This window comes from Pleurodeles waltl, chromosome 6 (assembly GCF_031143425.1).
Source record: "Pleurodeles waltl isolate 20211129_DDA chromosome 6, aPleWal1.hap1.20221129, whole genome shotgun sequence".
In the NCBI taxonomy this organism is placed as follows: Eukaryota; Metazoa; Chordata; class Amphibia; order Caudata; family Salamandridae; genus Pleurodeles; species Pleurodeles waltl.
In genome coordinates this window covers 1,051,525,175-1,051,539,426 of record NC_090445.1, presented here as the reverse complement: position 1 = coordinate 1,051,539,426, position 14,252 = coordinate 1,051,525,175, and the positions used below count along the sequence as shown (strand labels likewise).

General features: G+C 47.3%; 1 protein-coding gene across 4 annotated transcripts in view; it reads left to right on the top strand.

Moving 5' to 3' along the window:
• The window catches only part of CHD5 (chromodomain helicase DNA binding protein 5), a 981,350-nt gene that overhangs the window by 367,899 nt on the left and 599,199 nt on the right, over nucleotides 1-14,252 (top strand). For all 4 annotated transcript variants that reach the window (XM_069239999.1, XM_069239998.1, XM_069239997.1 and 1 more), the window contains exons 6-7: nucleotides 12,732-12,856; nucleotides 13,664-13,787. In XM_069239999.1, the coding sequence (XP_069096100.1) occupies nucleotides 12,732-12,856; nucleotides 13,664-13,787 (249 nt within the window). The remainder of the gene's footprint in view (nucleotides 1-12,731; nucleotides 12,857-13,663; nucleotides 13,788-14,252) is intronic.

Sequence of the window (14,252 nt, the reverse complement as noted above, 5' to 3'; positions counted from 1 at the left end):
ACTCTTTGAGTTCAGCACTGCTTGCATATAAAACAAAAGCAAGGGCTGCAGCACTATATGCAACAGAGATCTAGGGATTTAGAAAGACTCCATCAATACAAGTAACCAAGAATAAATCTTTACGCTGATTACTTTGCTTAGGCAATGCTACACCAATTAACGCAATAAGAATAGATCTACAAATGAGGAAGATTGAGGACTACATTGCATTGGCTCCAATAAGATACTGGATCCGTATTTGGGCAAAAGAGGAACTCAAACCACACAGAGATGTATTGATGGACATTATGAAGCTACAAAGTCATCAGAAATTGCCCTGGTTCAAACACATCTCAACCATCGTGGCTGCTATAGGCCAGGAAGATCTCTGGCTCCATCCAGAAAAAATCAGAAGGCCTAGTCTATCTGTTATAAAAAAGGCATACTGGGACCAAAAGACACAGAGCATGTGTGAGACACTTAGGGCCAGATGTAGCAAGGGTTTTCACCCATTCTGTGTCTATGGGAAAATGTGTTTGTACATATGGCCCTTAGTCCTTTATTTAAGCGTTATATTTTGTTCAATCAAGACCTCAAACCAGCTTTTTTTATAGATAGTATTTATCCGGAAGAAAAAAGGGCTCTCTATTTTAAATTTCGTATGGGCACACTACCAGTGATAGCGGTGACCAATAGATGGCAACCCGTCCCTCCGGGTAGACTAGAATGCTGTCCATGTCTTCATGGTGGCCAAGAAACATTATCCCACTTCCTTTTGTTATGTCACTTCACGCTCAAACTCCGCAAATTGTACTTACGTCCACTCTTTAGATCATATGGAGTCAGGAAGTGCAAAGAAGCGGAAGTGTTATGTATGCGATCAGATGAAAAACATATTGTGACGAAGGTCTCAACTTACATACTGGAGGCTTGGAAGTTACGTCTATCAATGCACCTGCAGTTGGCATAAGTATAACTGCTTGCGTTGTCCCATAGCTGCTACTAGCTTGGGAAGCTGGTGCAGGTTGCTGTAAAATGGGGCTAGGTCCTGGGTTGCTATTAAACTGGTGGTTGGCACCGTAAGGCCCCAAATGATTAGTGCCAGAATAAGTTATCTAAATTTTAGATTTATAATGTCTTTTTAGAATAAGTTAAGAGTGCTATGTAAATCATGGTTATAGATCACGTTTTATGACAATGCAGGGTAAATTGGGTGCACTTTGGCACACGTCAAACCAAAGATTTCAAGTGTAGTTTTTTATTGAGATGTTTTATCTAATGTGATTTTTACAGCGTATGATGGATTGGTATTTATTGTGTGTAATTGTTATGGCCGGATAGGCTGACAACAAAATAAATGGTAAATGGTAAATGTCGGTAGGCAAAACTAAAGCCCATTTGTAAAAATTCGGCACACGATTTTCTACTGTTTTTTTTGCAAATAGACACTCAGCCACCAGGCTGAGTTTATTTTTAGCTCAGAGGGTTAGGGGCAGGCCTTCACTAAGACTTTATTTCTTAAAAGGTTTGCGGTTGTGAAACAAACGTTTTCCCGTGCCGTGCATGAGGCTTTTTCGTTTGTGCTCAATTTGTCACAAGGCTCAGCATCTCAGAGAGCCACTGGACGGGTCAGAGAGTATAAGAGAATGTGACTTTACAAACCGCTTTCCTTTACAATTGGGTTAGAAGTAGCAAAAGCATTTTGTTGTTTTGTAGAATAAAGTGAAACACTGTTAGTAAATGCCATGCTTTACTCATACCCACTCTACGCCATTAAGATCAGGAAACAAGAAGATTAACTTTATTGAAGGAAAACATACAGGGGACAGGGTTTTCCTATTCTCACTGAAGCAGGACATGCTTTTCTCTGCTACTTCTAACAGCAAAAAGGTCTACAGCATTCTTCAACCATCACAAATTTGAGGGAGTTCTCCCATACTGAGGTAGCTAGGGAGCATACTGTTAGGGTCTGGTGAGCCCTCTGCCAAACAGCAATGTTACCTCCTTTCCTTTAGCCTTTGAGGGGGAGGAAGTTCACCTCGCAGGCTACTAATAATGTATGAACTAGTGTTTCAATCTATTGATATAAACCTAAAGTTCTGGAAAGGTTTCTCACAAACGAACCTTGTAGAAGATGTTCAACATTGCTGTTTTCTGTCCTGAAAGACCCTTGTGGCACCCTGCAGACAACACATTTTGTTCCATGGTAAGAGGTGATGTGTAATGCTTTGCCTTATCTCTGGTTTAGAGACTTTGGGCCTCACTACAACTCTAGCATCCTTAAGACCGCCAGGGGCGTGGTGGCTGTCAGACCGCTGCCAATGTGGCGGTCCAACATCCTCAATTACGAGCATGGCAGTTGCGCCATGGTTGAACCGCCAGCACTGCCACTTCTCCTGCACTGGAGGGGCTGGCAGTGTTGGCGGGCCTAATCCACCAGGGCAGCGCTGCGCTGCTCCGGGGATTATGACCCCCCCATCTGTACCAGCTTTTACATGGCAGTAGCACCGCCATATAAAAGCTGGCAGACAACAGGTGCAGGGGGCCCCATGGGGACCCCTGCACTGCCTATGCACTTGGCCTGGGCAGTGCAGGGATCCCCATGGCCAGCCCCGTCGCACTTTGAAAGGCCCTACGGGTGCTGGTGCACCCTACGCACCGCAACATTGCCACCAGCTCATAAATGTTGTGTGTTGTTTCCCACTGAGCCTGCGGGTGGAAACACTGTTTCCGCCCGCTAACTGAGCGAGAAACTCGTAGTAGGGGCCACGAAATGGGGACCGCACTGGCGGTACCCTGACTGTGGTACTTTGCGGGACGGCCTTTTCCGTCCGCCAAAGTCCTAATTAGGGCCTTTATGTTGTAGGTCATGCCAGCAAGTAAAGAATTATGATTCATCTTAGAAGAAGTCAGGCCTAGAAAATTGTACATGAATTACCCTCTGAGGTCTTGCAGGAGAACCAGATTTGTTAGGCATCCTCTAAGATTTAATTGAAAAACTATGCCAGCATAATCCGGTTTTGATTTAGACAATTCTGAATCTTACATCAGATAAAAATATCTGCCACTTCTGGATTTCGGTATGTTGGAAAATGGGTTATTGGTAGGGCAGGTAGGTACCTACACCTAGCAACAAGCCACAAACCTCCACATAAGTACAGTTAGGTCTCAATAAATTAATCCCAGCTCTACCCTTGGTAGCTTGGCATCGAGCGTCAAGGCTTAACTTAGGAGACAAAGTGTAAAGCATTCAAATATCACAAAACAGTAATTAAATAAAACACAGGAAACAGTTTAAAAATCCAAAACCAATTTATAAAAATAGTTTTATTTTTATCTTTAAAATGACACGAAAACGAATAAAATCGGATAAAGGGAACCGGAGATATGAATTTTTAAAGTATTATTATTTTTCTAGCGCTTAGAAACAAAAAGCGCCAATCGGGTCATCTGGTTGCACCAGGACCGGGGCAAAGTCAAAGTTTCAGGCCGACCGCAATGGAGCCCTGCTCGGCTACAGGTCGCGGGAGGCCTCGGTTAAAAAGTTACCTTCTGACTTAGTCTTTATTTTGAAGTTTTTCTTCACCGGGACGAACCTGCCAGTTGAATCCGACCTCCTGGAGCCCTTGTCCGGATACGCGATGTGGGTTTCCTCGGTGGAGACTTTTACCTTCGGACTTAGTCGTTTTTTCGAGATGAAAATCCTTCGACTGGGGTAAACCTGGATCTTGATCTGACGTCCATGGAGCCCTTCTCGGATACGATGGCTGGGAGGTCCCGGTCAACTTTTTACGTTCGGACTTAGTCTCTTTTTTGGATGTTTTTCTTTACCGGGACGAACCACGAAGTCAGGCCGGGTCGCGGTTGAGGCAAGCCGGCTAGAATTTCCGCGGCGGGTCGGTCCCTCTCTGGAGCTTTTTTCCAAAAATTCTCAAATCTTTTCCAAAATTCTGGGGCTTCACCCAGATGTTCTTTTAAGGTTCTTTTGGGGTCCACAGCTCACCCCAAGGGTCCAGAAGTTCTGTGATGGTCCTTGGGGGGTGCGGACTTCAACTCCCAGAATGCACCTGGCGCAAACTCCTTTTTGGCCACTGGACAGTGGTCAGCTGGTCGCTTTCTTCAGGAGTTGGTGCAGGGGACTCTGGTTAGCAATTTTTCACCTGTAGCAAACAGGGAGTCCCTCCTTGAACCAGTTGAAGCCAGGCAAAGTCCTTCTTGTGGTGAAGCCCAAGTGTGCAGCTGGTGCAGTCCTTCTGAGTGCAGGGTCCAGGTGCAGGCCAGGGGTCCAGCAGGGCAGTCCTTCTTCTTCCTTAGTTCCTTTCTTGTTGAATTCTGGAGGGGATCTGAGGCGTGGGTGCAGGTCTGCCAGTTTTATCCTTGCTCCTGGGTGAAAAGCAGGGGGGCCCTGGTTCTCCAATCAGGGACAGGGTCGTCCCCCTGTGATGACCACTTCCTGGGAAGTGTGGCAAAAATCCATCCCAGAAGGCAACAGTCTCTAAAAATCCAACATGGATGAATCTGATTTTTGGAGGTTACATCTGGCTGAGCCCACCCACTGGTGTGGCTAAAAATCATAAACACACCCCTCTCCTGCCCTCTCCTAATCTAATCAAGGGGGCACCTAATTGTCTGGGGTTGCAGGATGTGGGGGTGTTGCTGGGTGCTCCAAATGTCCTTCTGTGCCTTTGAAGACCAGTTTGGCAGCCCTCCCCCTTCCTGCCTCACCATCTGCTGAGGGGAGATCCTCTCCCCCAAGCACATTCCTTTGTGTGAAGTCAGGCCACTTCACACCTCATCAAGGTAGCCTGGCAGAAGCTGCTGCAGGCTGGCCAATCAGAGCACAGCAGCAAAAACAATGCAGAGCTGAAATTGGCAACTTTTTAGGTAAAGTCTAAACTTTTTACCTGAACTAGTTATATTAAATCCAACAACTGGAAGTTGTGGGATTTATTATAACAATCAATTTGATACCAAATTCTTGGTATGTAACATTTAAGGAGACTTTAAAATTTAAAATAAAGTCTGCCCATTCTAGCCTATGAAGGCCATTTACTTCAATGAGGGAAAAACGAATTTGGCTGTTTTTACCTCACCAGGGCTTATAAATCTATTTTTATAAAGTCCCTGCTTATAGTTACATGGCACCCAGCCCTAGGGGCACATAGGGCACACCTTAGGGGTGACTTATATGTAAACATAAGGTAGTTTAAGACTTTGGAAGTACCTTTAATTCCAAAGTCGAATTTGCATATAACTTTAATTTAAAAGCAGCCAGCAAGGCACGCTTGCTTTTAAAATGACACTGGGCACCTCAGCAATGCACCTAGGTGTGCACCACCTATGCTGAGGTCCCTAAACCTACATGCCCTACCATATACTAGGGACTTATAGGTAGGTTAACTTAGCCAATTATAATTAGCCTAATTTGCATATCCATTTTACACAGAGCACAGGCCCTGGGACTGGTTAGCAGTACCCAGGGCACCATCAGAGTCAGGAAAACACCAGCATAAAGTGGAAAATGGGGGCAAAAAGTTATGGGGCCTCTGCAATCAGCCCCAGTTTCTCACACAACCCCCCCCCAGCCCACACGCCCAGGAGACTCAGCCCAACCCTGGGAGAGTCTTCCTGGCTTGTTAGGCGAGGAAGACAGTGAAGAAAACTGGCTGTCCCTTTGCAGGGCCTACTCTGCCTTATATCCTCCTGTCAGGGTCACTCCCTCTGGGTAGTGAAGCCATCCCAACAGTAAAAGGACCCAACTCAAACTGAAACTTCCCTCTAGGGGGGTCTTCCTCCTCTCTCTCTGTCAACTTGGGTAGTGAGGTGCCCACCTCCCCTACTCCTAACTTTGCTAGGGCAACACCTAGCTTACCCAAAGAGGTCACCCAACACTTGAGCAACCCCACCATGACCAACAGGGTCAGGGGGCCTACTTTGCTATTGGCCTTGGGGTCTGCCTCCCAGGCCAAGTACAGTGCTGCCAGGAAGGCTAGCACCCAGCAGTGGCTACTGACAGCTGTCAGTACCCAGAACCACACCCTAAGCTCTCCACTGACAGGTGGCTGAGCTGCTTTAGGGGCATCTTTGGGGTCCTGGCACCCCTCTTGCTGTCTAGAGTGGGGGGCTACCACCTCCTGTGGCAGACAACCTCCTTCCACTCTCCCTTCTGTCAGTGCAGGGGCAACACCTTGCATCTGGACAGCTGCCTGACTACTCAGGACTTCCTTGGGGTCAGGTGAGGCCTCACCAGTGCCAACTCTGGGCTCCCCCCCTACTGGGGCAGAAGGCCTTTGGCTCCCTGGAACTCTCTTTAAGAGTGGCCTACCCTTCCTTTTCTTATTTCCTTTTCTTGGGGACCCCTGTCTCCTAACTGTAGGGACTGACTCCCCAGGACTTTGGGTTGGGGGGGCGCCCTGGGCGACCACCCCATCTGTGACCAGACTCACCTCTGGGAGGTCATTGCCCAGGATACAATCTAGGGGAAGGTCAGCACTGACTACCACCCTAATCCAGTCAAGGATACCCTCCCTCTCTAGGGGCACTATGGCTACAGGTTTGGAGGTGACCTCCCCTGTGGCTATCCTGACTTTCTTTGTCTTTCCTGGGACATACATGTCTGGGGTCACTAACCGGTCACTCACTATAGTGTGACTGGCACAGGTGTCTCTCAGGCCAGTGGTAGGGATCCCATTCACTTGAATGTGGTGGAAGTGCCTACTCCCACCCTCAGGGATCACCAGCTTACCATCTGGTCCTGTCTCCCAGCACAATGCTAGGAGGACTTCATCATCTGAGGAATCCTCCTCTATGGCTACACTGGACAGCCCAGTGCTAACCACCTTCCTTGGACAGGCTGCATCTCCTCTGAAGTGACCTGTCTGCTGACAGTCAAAGCAAGCCCTACTGTCCAAGAGTTTTTTTAACCCTGGGTCTCCCTGTCTCTGCTTGTCAGAGTGGGAGTGTGATTTACTCTCCTCCTTCTTAGGGTTCTGGGGTACAGAGGGAGTCTCTGTGGTGGGCTTACCACCTCCCTCCTTAGGTTTTTGGGGACCTGTCCCCCCCTTCTTGGAGTCTCCCCCCTGGGACTTGAATACCACCCTGGTTCTCAACCACTCATCAGCTGCCTCCCCTAGCTCTCTAGGGTTGGTCTGCTTAGAGTCCACCAGATGCTGGCGTAACCTTTCTTGGATACAATTGGTCAAGATGTGCTCTCTCATGATCAGATTGTATAACCCCTCATAAGTATTTACTTTGTTGCCAATAATCCAGCCCTCCAGTGCCTTTAGTGAGGTGTCTACAAAGTCAACCCAAGACTGGGTACTGACCTTCTGGGTGTCCCTGAACTTCATTCTATATTGCTCTGGGGTCAGACCAAACTTCTTGGCTAAGCACCTTTTCATACTAGGGTATGAATCTGCCTCCTCCCCCCTTAAGGTCAGAAGCCTATCCCTCCCTGAGTTGGGGACCAACTCCCACAAAAGGGAACCCCAGTATTGAGGCCTAACCCTTCTCATTTGGAGTGCCCTCTCAAAGGCCCCCAGCCACTTATCTATGTCATCCCCCTCTACATAAGCAGGAACCACCCCCTTGGGTAATCTGGGGCAAACTCCCCCACCCATGGACACCTCAGCTTCTTTATCGCGGCTTCCATCTCTTTTCTCTTTGTATGCCCACTTTTTCTTTTCTAGGGCCAGCTTCTCTGCTTCCAAAGCTATGTATGCTAGCTGGGCCTCCAGCTCTCTTTCTCTGATGGATGGGTTCTCTCCCCCTGAAAGGACCCCTTTCCCACCACTAGCTTTGGATCTGCCCCTAGTGACTGTATTTACTGAGGACCGTTCTTCCTCATCCTCACTTGGGCTCAGATGCCTTCCCTCCCCTGAGTGGTTAGAGCTTGCATCCTCCCTTCTTTCTCCCTCCTCTGGAGCTTCTTCTGACTCTACCTCTTGGGCCTCAGCCCATGCTGTCAGGGATGTGATCAGGATTTGCTTCCTGAGATCAGTGGTTGCAGGCAACCCTCTTTCAATACACAACCCCCTAAGCTGGACTACTGTCAGTGTGGGTAGGCTAGCCAGATCAAGCTCCATGGTTCCCTAGTTTTGTGTCAACAAAAACTTTTTGCAAAAATTGGAAACAAGAATTTAGAAAAATTACAAAAATTCAATAATTGAAATTAATCCAAATTAAAAATTAAAAAAAATTTTGCACTGGGACAATTTAAAGGATTTTTAATTTGTTTTATCTAAAACTGTAACGTGATATTGAACACAAGTACAGGATCCCGTCGCTGCTTCCAATTATGTTGGAAAATGGGTTTTTGGTAGGGCAGGTAGGTACCTACACCTAGCAACAAGCCACAAACCTCCACATAAGTACAGTTAGGTCTCAATAAATTAATCCCAGCTCTACCCTTGGTAGCTTGGCATCGAGCGTCAAGGCTTAACTTAGGAGACAAAGGCCCTCATTCTGACCTTGGCGGGCGGCGGAGGCCGCCCGCCAAAGTCCCGCCGTCAGGTTACCGTTCCGCGGTCGAAAGACCGCGGCGGTAATTCTGACTTTCCCGCTGGGCTGGCGGGCGGTCGCCTTCAGACCGCCAGCCAGCCCAGCGGGAAAGAGGCTTCCACGATGAAGCCGGCTCGGAATCGAGCCGGCGGAGTGGAAGCTGTGCGACGGGTGCAGTTGCACCCGTCGCGTATTTCACTGTCTGCGCAGCAGACAGTGAAATACATGTAGGGGCCCTCTTACGGGGGCCCCTGCAATGCCCATGCCAGTGGCATGGGCACTGCAGGGGCCCCCAGGGGCCCCGCGACCCCCCCCTACCGCCATCCGGATCTCGGCGGTCCGACCGTGGGATCTGGATGGCGGTAGGGGGGGTCGGAATCCCCGCGGCGGTGCAGCAAGCTGCGCCGCCGCGGAGGATTCAATGGGGCCGCGGTACACTGGCGGGACCCCGCCAGTGGTGCCGGTCCGACCGCGGCTTTACCGCCGCGGTCGGAATCCCCATTGGAGCACCGCCGGCCTGTCGGCGGTGCTCCCGCGGTCCTCCGCCCTGGCGGTCAAAGACCGCCAGGGTCAGAATGACCACCAAAGTGTAAAGCATTCAAATATCACAAAACAGTAATTAAATAAAACACAGGAAACAGTTTAAAAATCCAAAACCAATTTATAAAAATAGTTTATATTTTTATCTTTAAAATGACACAAAAACGAATAAAATCGGATAAAGGGAACCAGAGATATGAATTTTTAAAGTATTATTATTTTTCTAGCGCTTAGAAACAAAAAGTGCCAATCGGGTCATCTGGTTGCACCAGGACCGGGGCAAAGTCAAAGTTTCAGGCCGACCGCGATGGAGCCCTGCTCGGCTACAGGTCGCGGGAGGCCTCGGTTAAAAAGTTACCTTCTGACTTAGTCTTTATTTTGAAGTTTTTCTTCACCGGGACGAACCTGCCAGTTGAATCCGACCTCCTGGAGCCCTTGTCCGGATACGCGATGTGGGTTTCCTCGGTGGAGACTTTTACCTTCGGACTTAGTCGTTTTTTCGAGATGAAAATCCTTCGACCGGGGTAAACCTGGATCTTGATCCGACGTCCATGGAGCCCTTCTCGGATACGATGGCTGGGAGGTCCCGGTCAACTTTTTACGTTCGGACTTAGTCTCTTTTTTGGATGTTTTTCTTTACCGGGACGAACCACGAAGTCAGGCCGGGTCGCGGTTGAGGCAAGCCGGTGAGAAATTTCCACAGCGGGTCGGTCCCTCTCTGGAGCTTTTTTCCAAAAATTCTCAAATCTTTTCCAAACTTCTGGGGCTTCACCCAGATGTTCTTTTAAGGTTCTTTTGGGGTCCACAGCTCACCCCAAGGGTCCAGAAGTTCTGTGATGGTCCTTGGGGGGTGCGGACTTCAACTCCCAGAATGCACCTGGCGCAAACTCCTTTTTGGCCACTGGACAGTGGTCAGCTGGTCGCTTTCTTCAGGAGTTGGTGCAGGGGACTCTGGTTAGCAATTTTTCACCTGTAGCAAACAGGGAGTCCCTCCTTGAACCAGTTGAAGCCAGGCAAAGTCCTTCTTGTGGTGAAGCCCAAGTGTGCAGCTGGTGCAGTCCTTCTGAGTGCAGGGTCCAGGTGCAGGCCAGGGGTCCAGCAGGGCAGTCCTTCTTCTTCCTTAGTTCCTTTCTTGTTGAATTCTGGAGGGGATCTGAGGCGTGGGTGCAGGTCTACCAGTTTTATCCTTGCTCCTGGGTGAAAAGAAGGGGGGCCCTGGTTCTCCAATCAGGGACAGGGTCGTCCCCCTGTGATGACCACTTCCTGGGAAGTGTGGCAAAAATCCATCCCAGAAGGCAACAGTCTCTAAAAATCCAACATGGATGAATCTGATTTTTGGAGGTTACATCTGGCTGAGCCCACCCACTGGTGTGGCTAAAAATCATAAACACACCCCTCTCCTGCCCTCTCCTAATCTAATCAAGGGGGCACCTAATTGTCTGGGGTTGCAGGATGTGGGGGTGTTGCTGGGTGCTCCAAATGTCCTTCTGTGCCTTTGAAGACCAGTTTGGCAGCCCTCCCCCTTCCTGCCTCACCATCTGCTGAGGGGAGATTCTCTCCCCCAAGCACATTCCTTTGTGTGAAATCAGGCCACTTCACACCTCATCAAGGTAGCCTGGCAGAAGCTGCTGCAGGCTGGCCAATCAGAGCACAGCAGCAAAAACAATGCAGAGCTGAAATTGGCAACTTTTTAGGTAAAGTCTAAACTTTTTACCTGAACTAGTTATATTAAATCCAACAACTGGAAGTTGTGGGATTTATTATAACAATCAATTTGATACCAAATTCTTGGTATGTAACATTTAAGGAGACTTTAAAATTTAAAATAAAGTCTGCCCATTCTAGCCTATGAAGGCCATTTACTTCAATGAGGGAAAAACGAATTTGGCTGTTTTTACCTCACCAGGGCTTATAAATCTATTTTTATAAAGTCCCTGCTTATAGTTACATGGCACCCAGCCCTAGGGGCACATAGGGCACACCTTAGGGGTGACTTATATGGGTGACTTATATGTAAACATAAGGTAGTTTAAGACTTTGGAAGTACCTTTAATTCCAAAGTCGAATTTGCATATAACTTTAATTTAAAAGCAGCCAGCAAGGCAGGCTTGCTTTTAAAATGACACTGGGCACCTCAGCAATGCACCTAGGTGTGCACCACCTATGCTGTGGTCCCTAAACCTACATGCCCTACCATATACTAGGGACTTATAGGTAGGTTAACTTAGCCAATTATAATTAGCCTAATTTGCATATCCATTTTACACAGAGCACAGGCCCTGGGACTGGTTAGCAGTACCCAGGGCACCATCAGAGTCAGGAAAACACCAGCATAAAGTGGAAAATGGGGGCAAAAAGTTATGGGGCCTCTGCAATCAGCCCCAGTTTCTCACACAGTCTTTTGTTAAAAATAATCTCAGGATTCTATTGGAATAGGTAAGAATTTGAACTCTGGCTCTTCACTACTTGAGGTGTTCTTCAGACTCACTTAGTAGACTATGGGGGTCATTCCAACCCTGGCGGTCCATGACCGCCGGGTTGGAGGACCGCGGGAGCACCGCCGACAGGCCGGCGGTGCTCCAATGGGCATTCCGACCGCGGCGGTAAAGCCGCGGTCGGACCGGCAACACTGGCGGTCACCCGCCAGTGTACCGCCGCCCATTGGAATCCTCCAGCAGTCCCAGCTGCGCCGCCGAGGGGATTCCGACCCCCCCTACCGCCATCCAGTTCCCGGCGGTCCGCCCGCCGGGAACCGGATGGCGGTAGGGGGGGTCGCGGGGCCCCTGGGGGCCCCTGCAGTGCCCATGCCACTGGCATGGGCACTGCAGGGGCCCCCGTAAGAGGGCCCCTAAATGTATTTCACTGTCTGCTGCGCAGACAGTGAAATACGCGACGGGTGCAACTGCACCCGTCGCACAGCTTTCACTCCGCCGGCTCGATTCCGAGCCGGCTTCATCGTGGAAGCCTCTTTCCCCCTGAAGGCGGCCGCCCGCCAGCCCAGCGGGAATGTCAGAATTACCGCCGCGGTCTTTTGACCGCGGAACGGTAACCTGACGGCGGGACTTTAGCGGGCGGCCTCCGCCGCCCGCCAAGGTCAGAATGAGGGCCTATTTCTGCTGCCTAGCTGAATGTAATACAAAACTCAATTACAGTCTTCATGGCACCATTGGTTAACTTCATGTGGCCGTTAAACAGGGTGGAAAAGAGAAAACAGAATGAGATATACCCAGGAGGTTTGATCAGTAGATTTATGCTCACTTACACATATATTTTTTAACTTGAACGGAAAGGACGGGACATTTTAGATTTGTTATATGTGTTGCTAGGTTCCAGGGTTAAATACACTAATCTAAAATAAGCCCACAGTTGAACTGCTAAACCGTTGGATGATCTCTAAAAGAAAGAAACTTGTTACCCTGGAATTCAGGCTAACAGGACATTGACTGTGATGAATTCTCTTCCCTCATGTGCTACCTGTCAACTCACAAGTGGTATGCATTTGCATGAAGGTAAATGTATTGATTCTCTCATTTCAATGCTGGCCCAGCACGATCACCAGAAGATAAACTCACTTCCACCTTTTCCTGTCATAAACCTTTTTCTGGTGCATACATTTTGGCATTTAAATTTTACACAAAATACAATATTGTTCAAATGCAGCTTTTAATCACAATTTCATCAGCACATTAAGCAAGTCTACCCTTCTATTTTAGGACCAGGTATCAAGAAGAAACCCAAATGTTTAAAAGAGGTGAAAAAGAAAGTGAAAGGGAAAAAAATGTCCAACCTCAAATACCGTTTTGGTGGAATGGCTAGTAAAAGGAAAAAAGGATCATCAGTAAGTTATTTTTATTTTATAATACTTTCACAGTAAATGCTTTGTTGCAATTTGCTGAACAATATCATCAAATCAAAAATTCTGGTGCTACTGTTGAAGTAATACATACTGTACCACACATTTTTGCCTCAGGGAGTAAATGCAGCACATGCATCACAAAATGCAACATTCCTGCCCTGCTAAATAGTGAAAGTCTGTTTTAGGTTAACATATATTTTTGGCTCCTTGAAATTAGAAGCACATAGATTTCACAAGGAAAGATCCAACAGCAAGTTTTTCAGAAAACCAGCAACCAGAATTGGTTATTCGACCAATAAAGGTATCATTGCTAGATGATTGCCTATTCTATTTTTAATTTTCAACAAAGAAAATACCTTGAAAATAGTGTTAGCCATTTCAGTCCTTGATTGACGGAGGAATATTCTTCTTTATTTTGATGTCCATAAGTTATAGACTTGGGGTCTTGATTCACAAAGATAAACGTACACTTTGGTGTAAGTTTACTATTTTTTAATATTCACATACTATGAGTTTAATTTCACAACTGCGGAGACTCTGAAGTTGTGGCGGAGAATCTCCACACAAATAAAAACATATGAAAGACCTATCTTTTTATGTAGGAGTGTAGCGTCTCTCCAATCATAAAATTACTGTCAGTAAAATTACACTTGTAGTTTGTGAATACGAAAAAAATAGTAAACTCACACAAAAGGCATTTGGGTCTGTAAGGAGGACTCAAGTAGGTAAACTGAACTGTTCACTCAGATGGCCCCATTAACTACCTTGTGTTATTTTATTTGCATACAGAGTGAAGAAGATGATCGGGAAGAGTCAGATCTTGACAATGCAAGCATCAACAGCTGCTCGGTCCGGTCAGATATCTCTGCTGGCCTCGTAAGGAGGGGACGAAGAGGAAGGAAAAAAAAGAGAGGTACTGCAATGTTTTCCACCTGAAAGTGAAAAGGTATCCACACTGTTGATACTCATTTAACCATAGGGTCACCATATCACTCCATGTCACAGGATATGCCATATTCCATGTCTTGGATGTGATTTACATTCTCAGTGAATTGTGACTACTGTTGAAAATGTGCACTTCATTTTATATATTTGGGCTAACCTACCAGATTCAATTATTTCCAAAAGAAAAGCCCAAAACGAGAAAACTGCTGGTGACATTGAGTCATCTGGTAAACCCTGTTAAATCCTAGGCCTCACGTGCACAGTGCTGCCTCTCAGGAGATATTTGAAACAAAACTCTAGCTTTTATTCTGCATCAGGTAAATTCCAGGAAACTGAAAACTTTGCTATACCTGTAACTTCAGTACTCTTAATTTGTATACTTGAATATTTTAAAAATACAGGATAAATCAGATGAAGAAACAATCTAATAAAG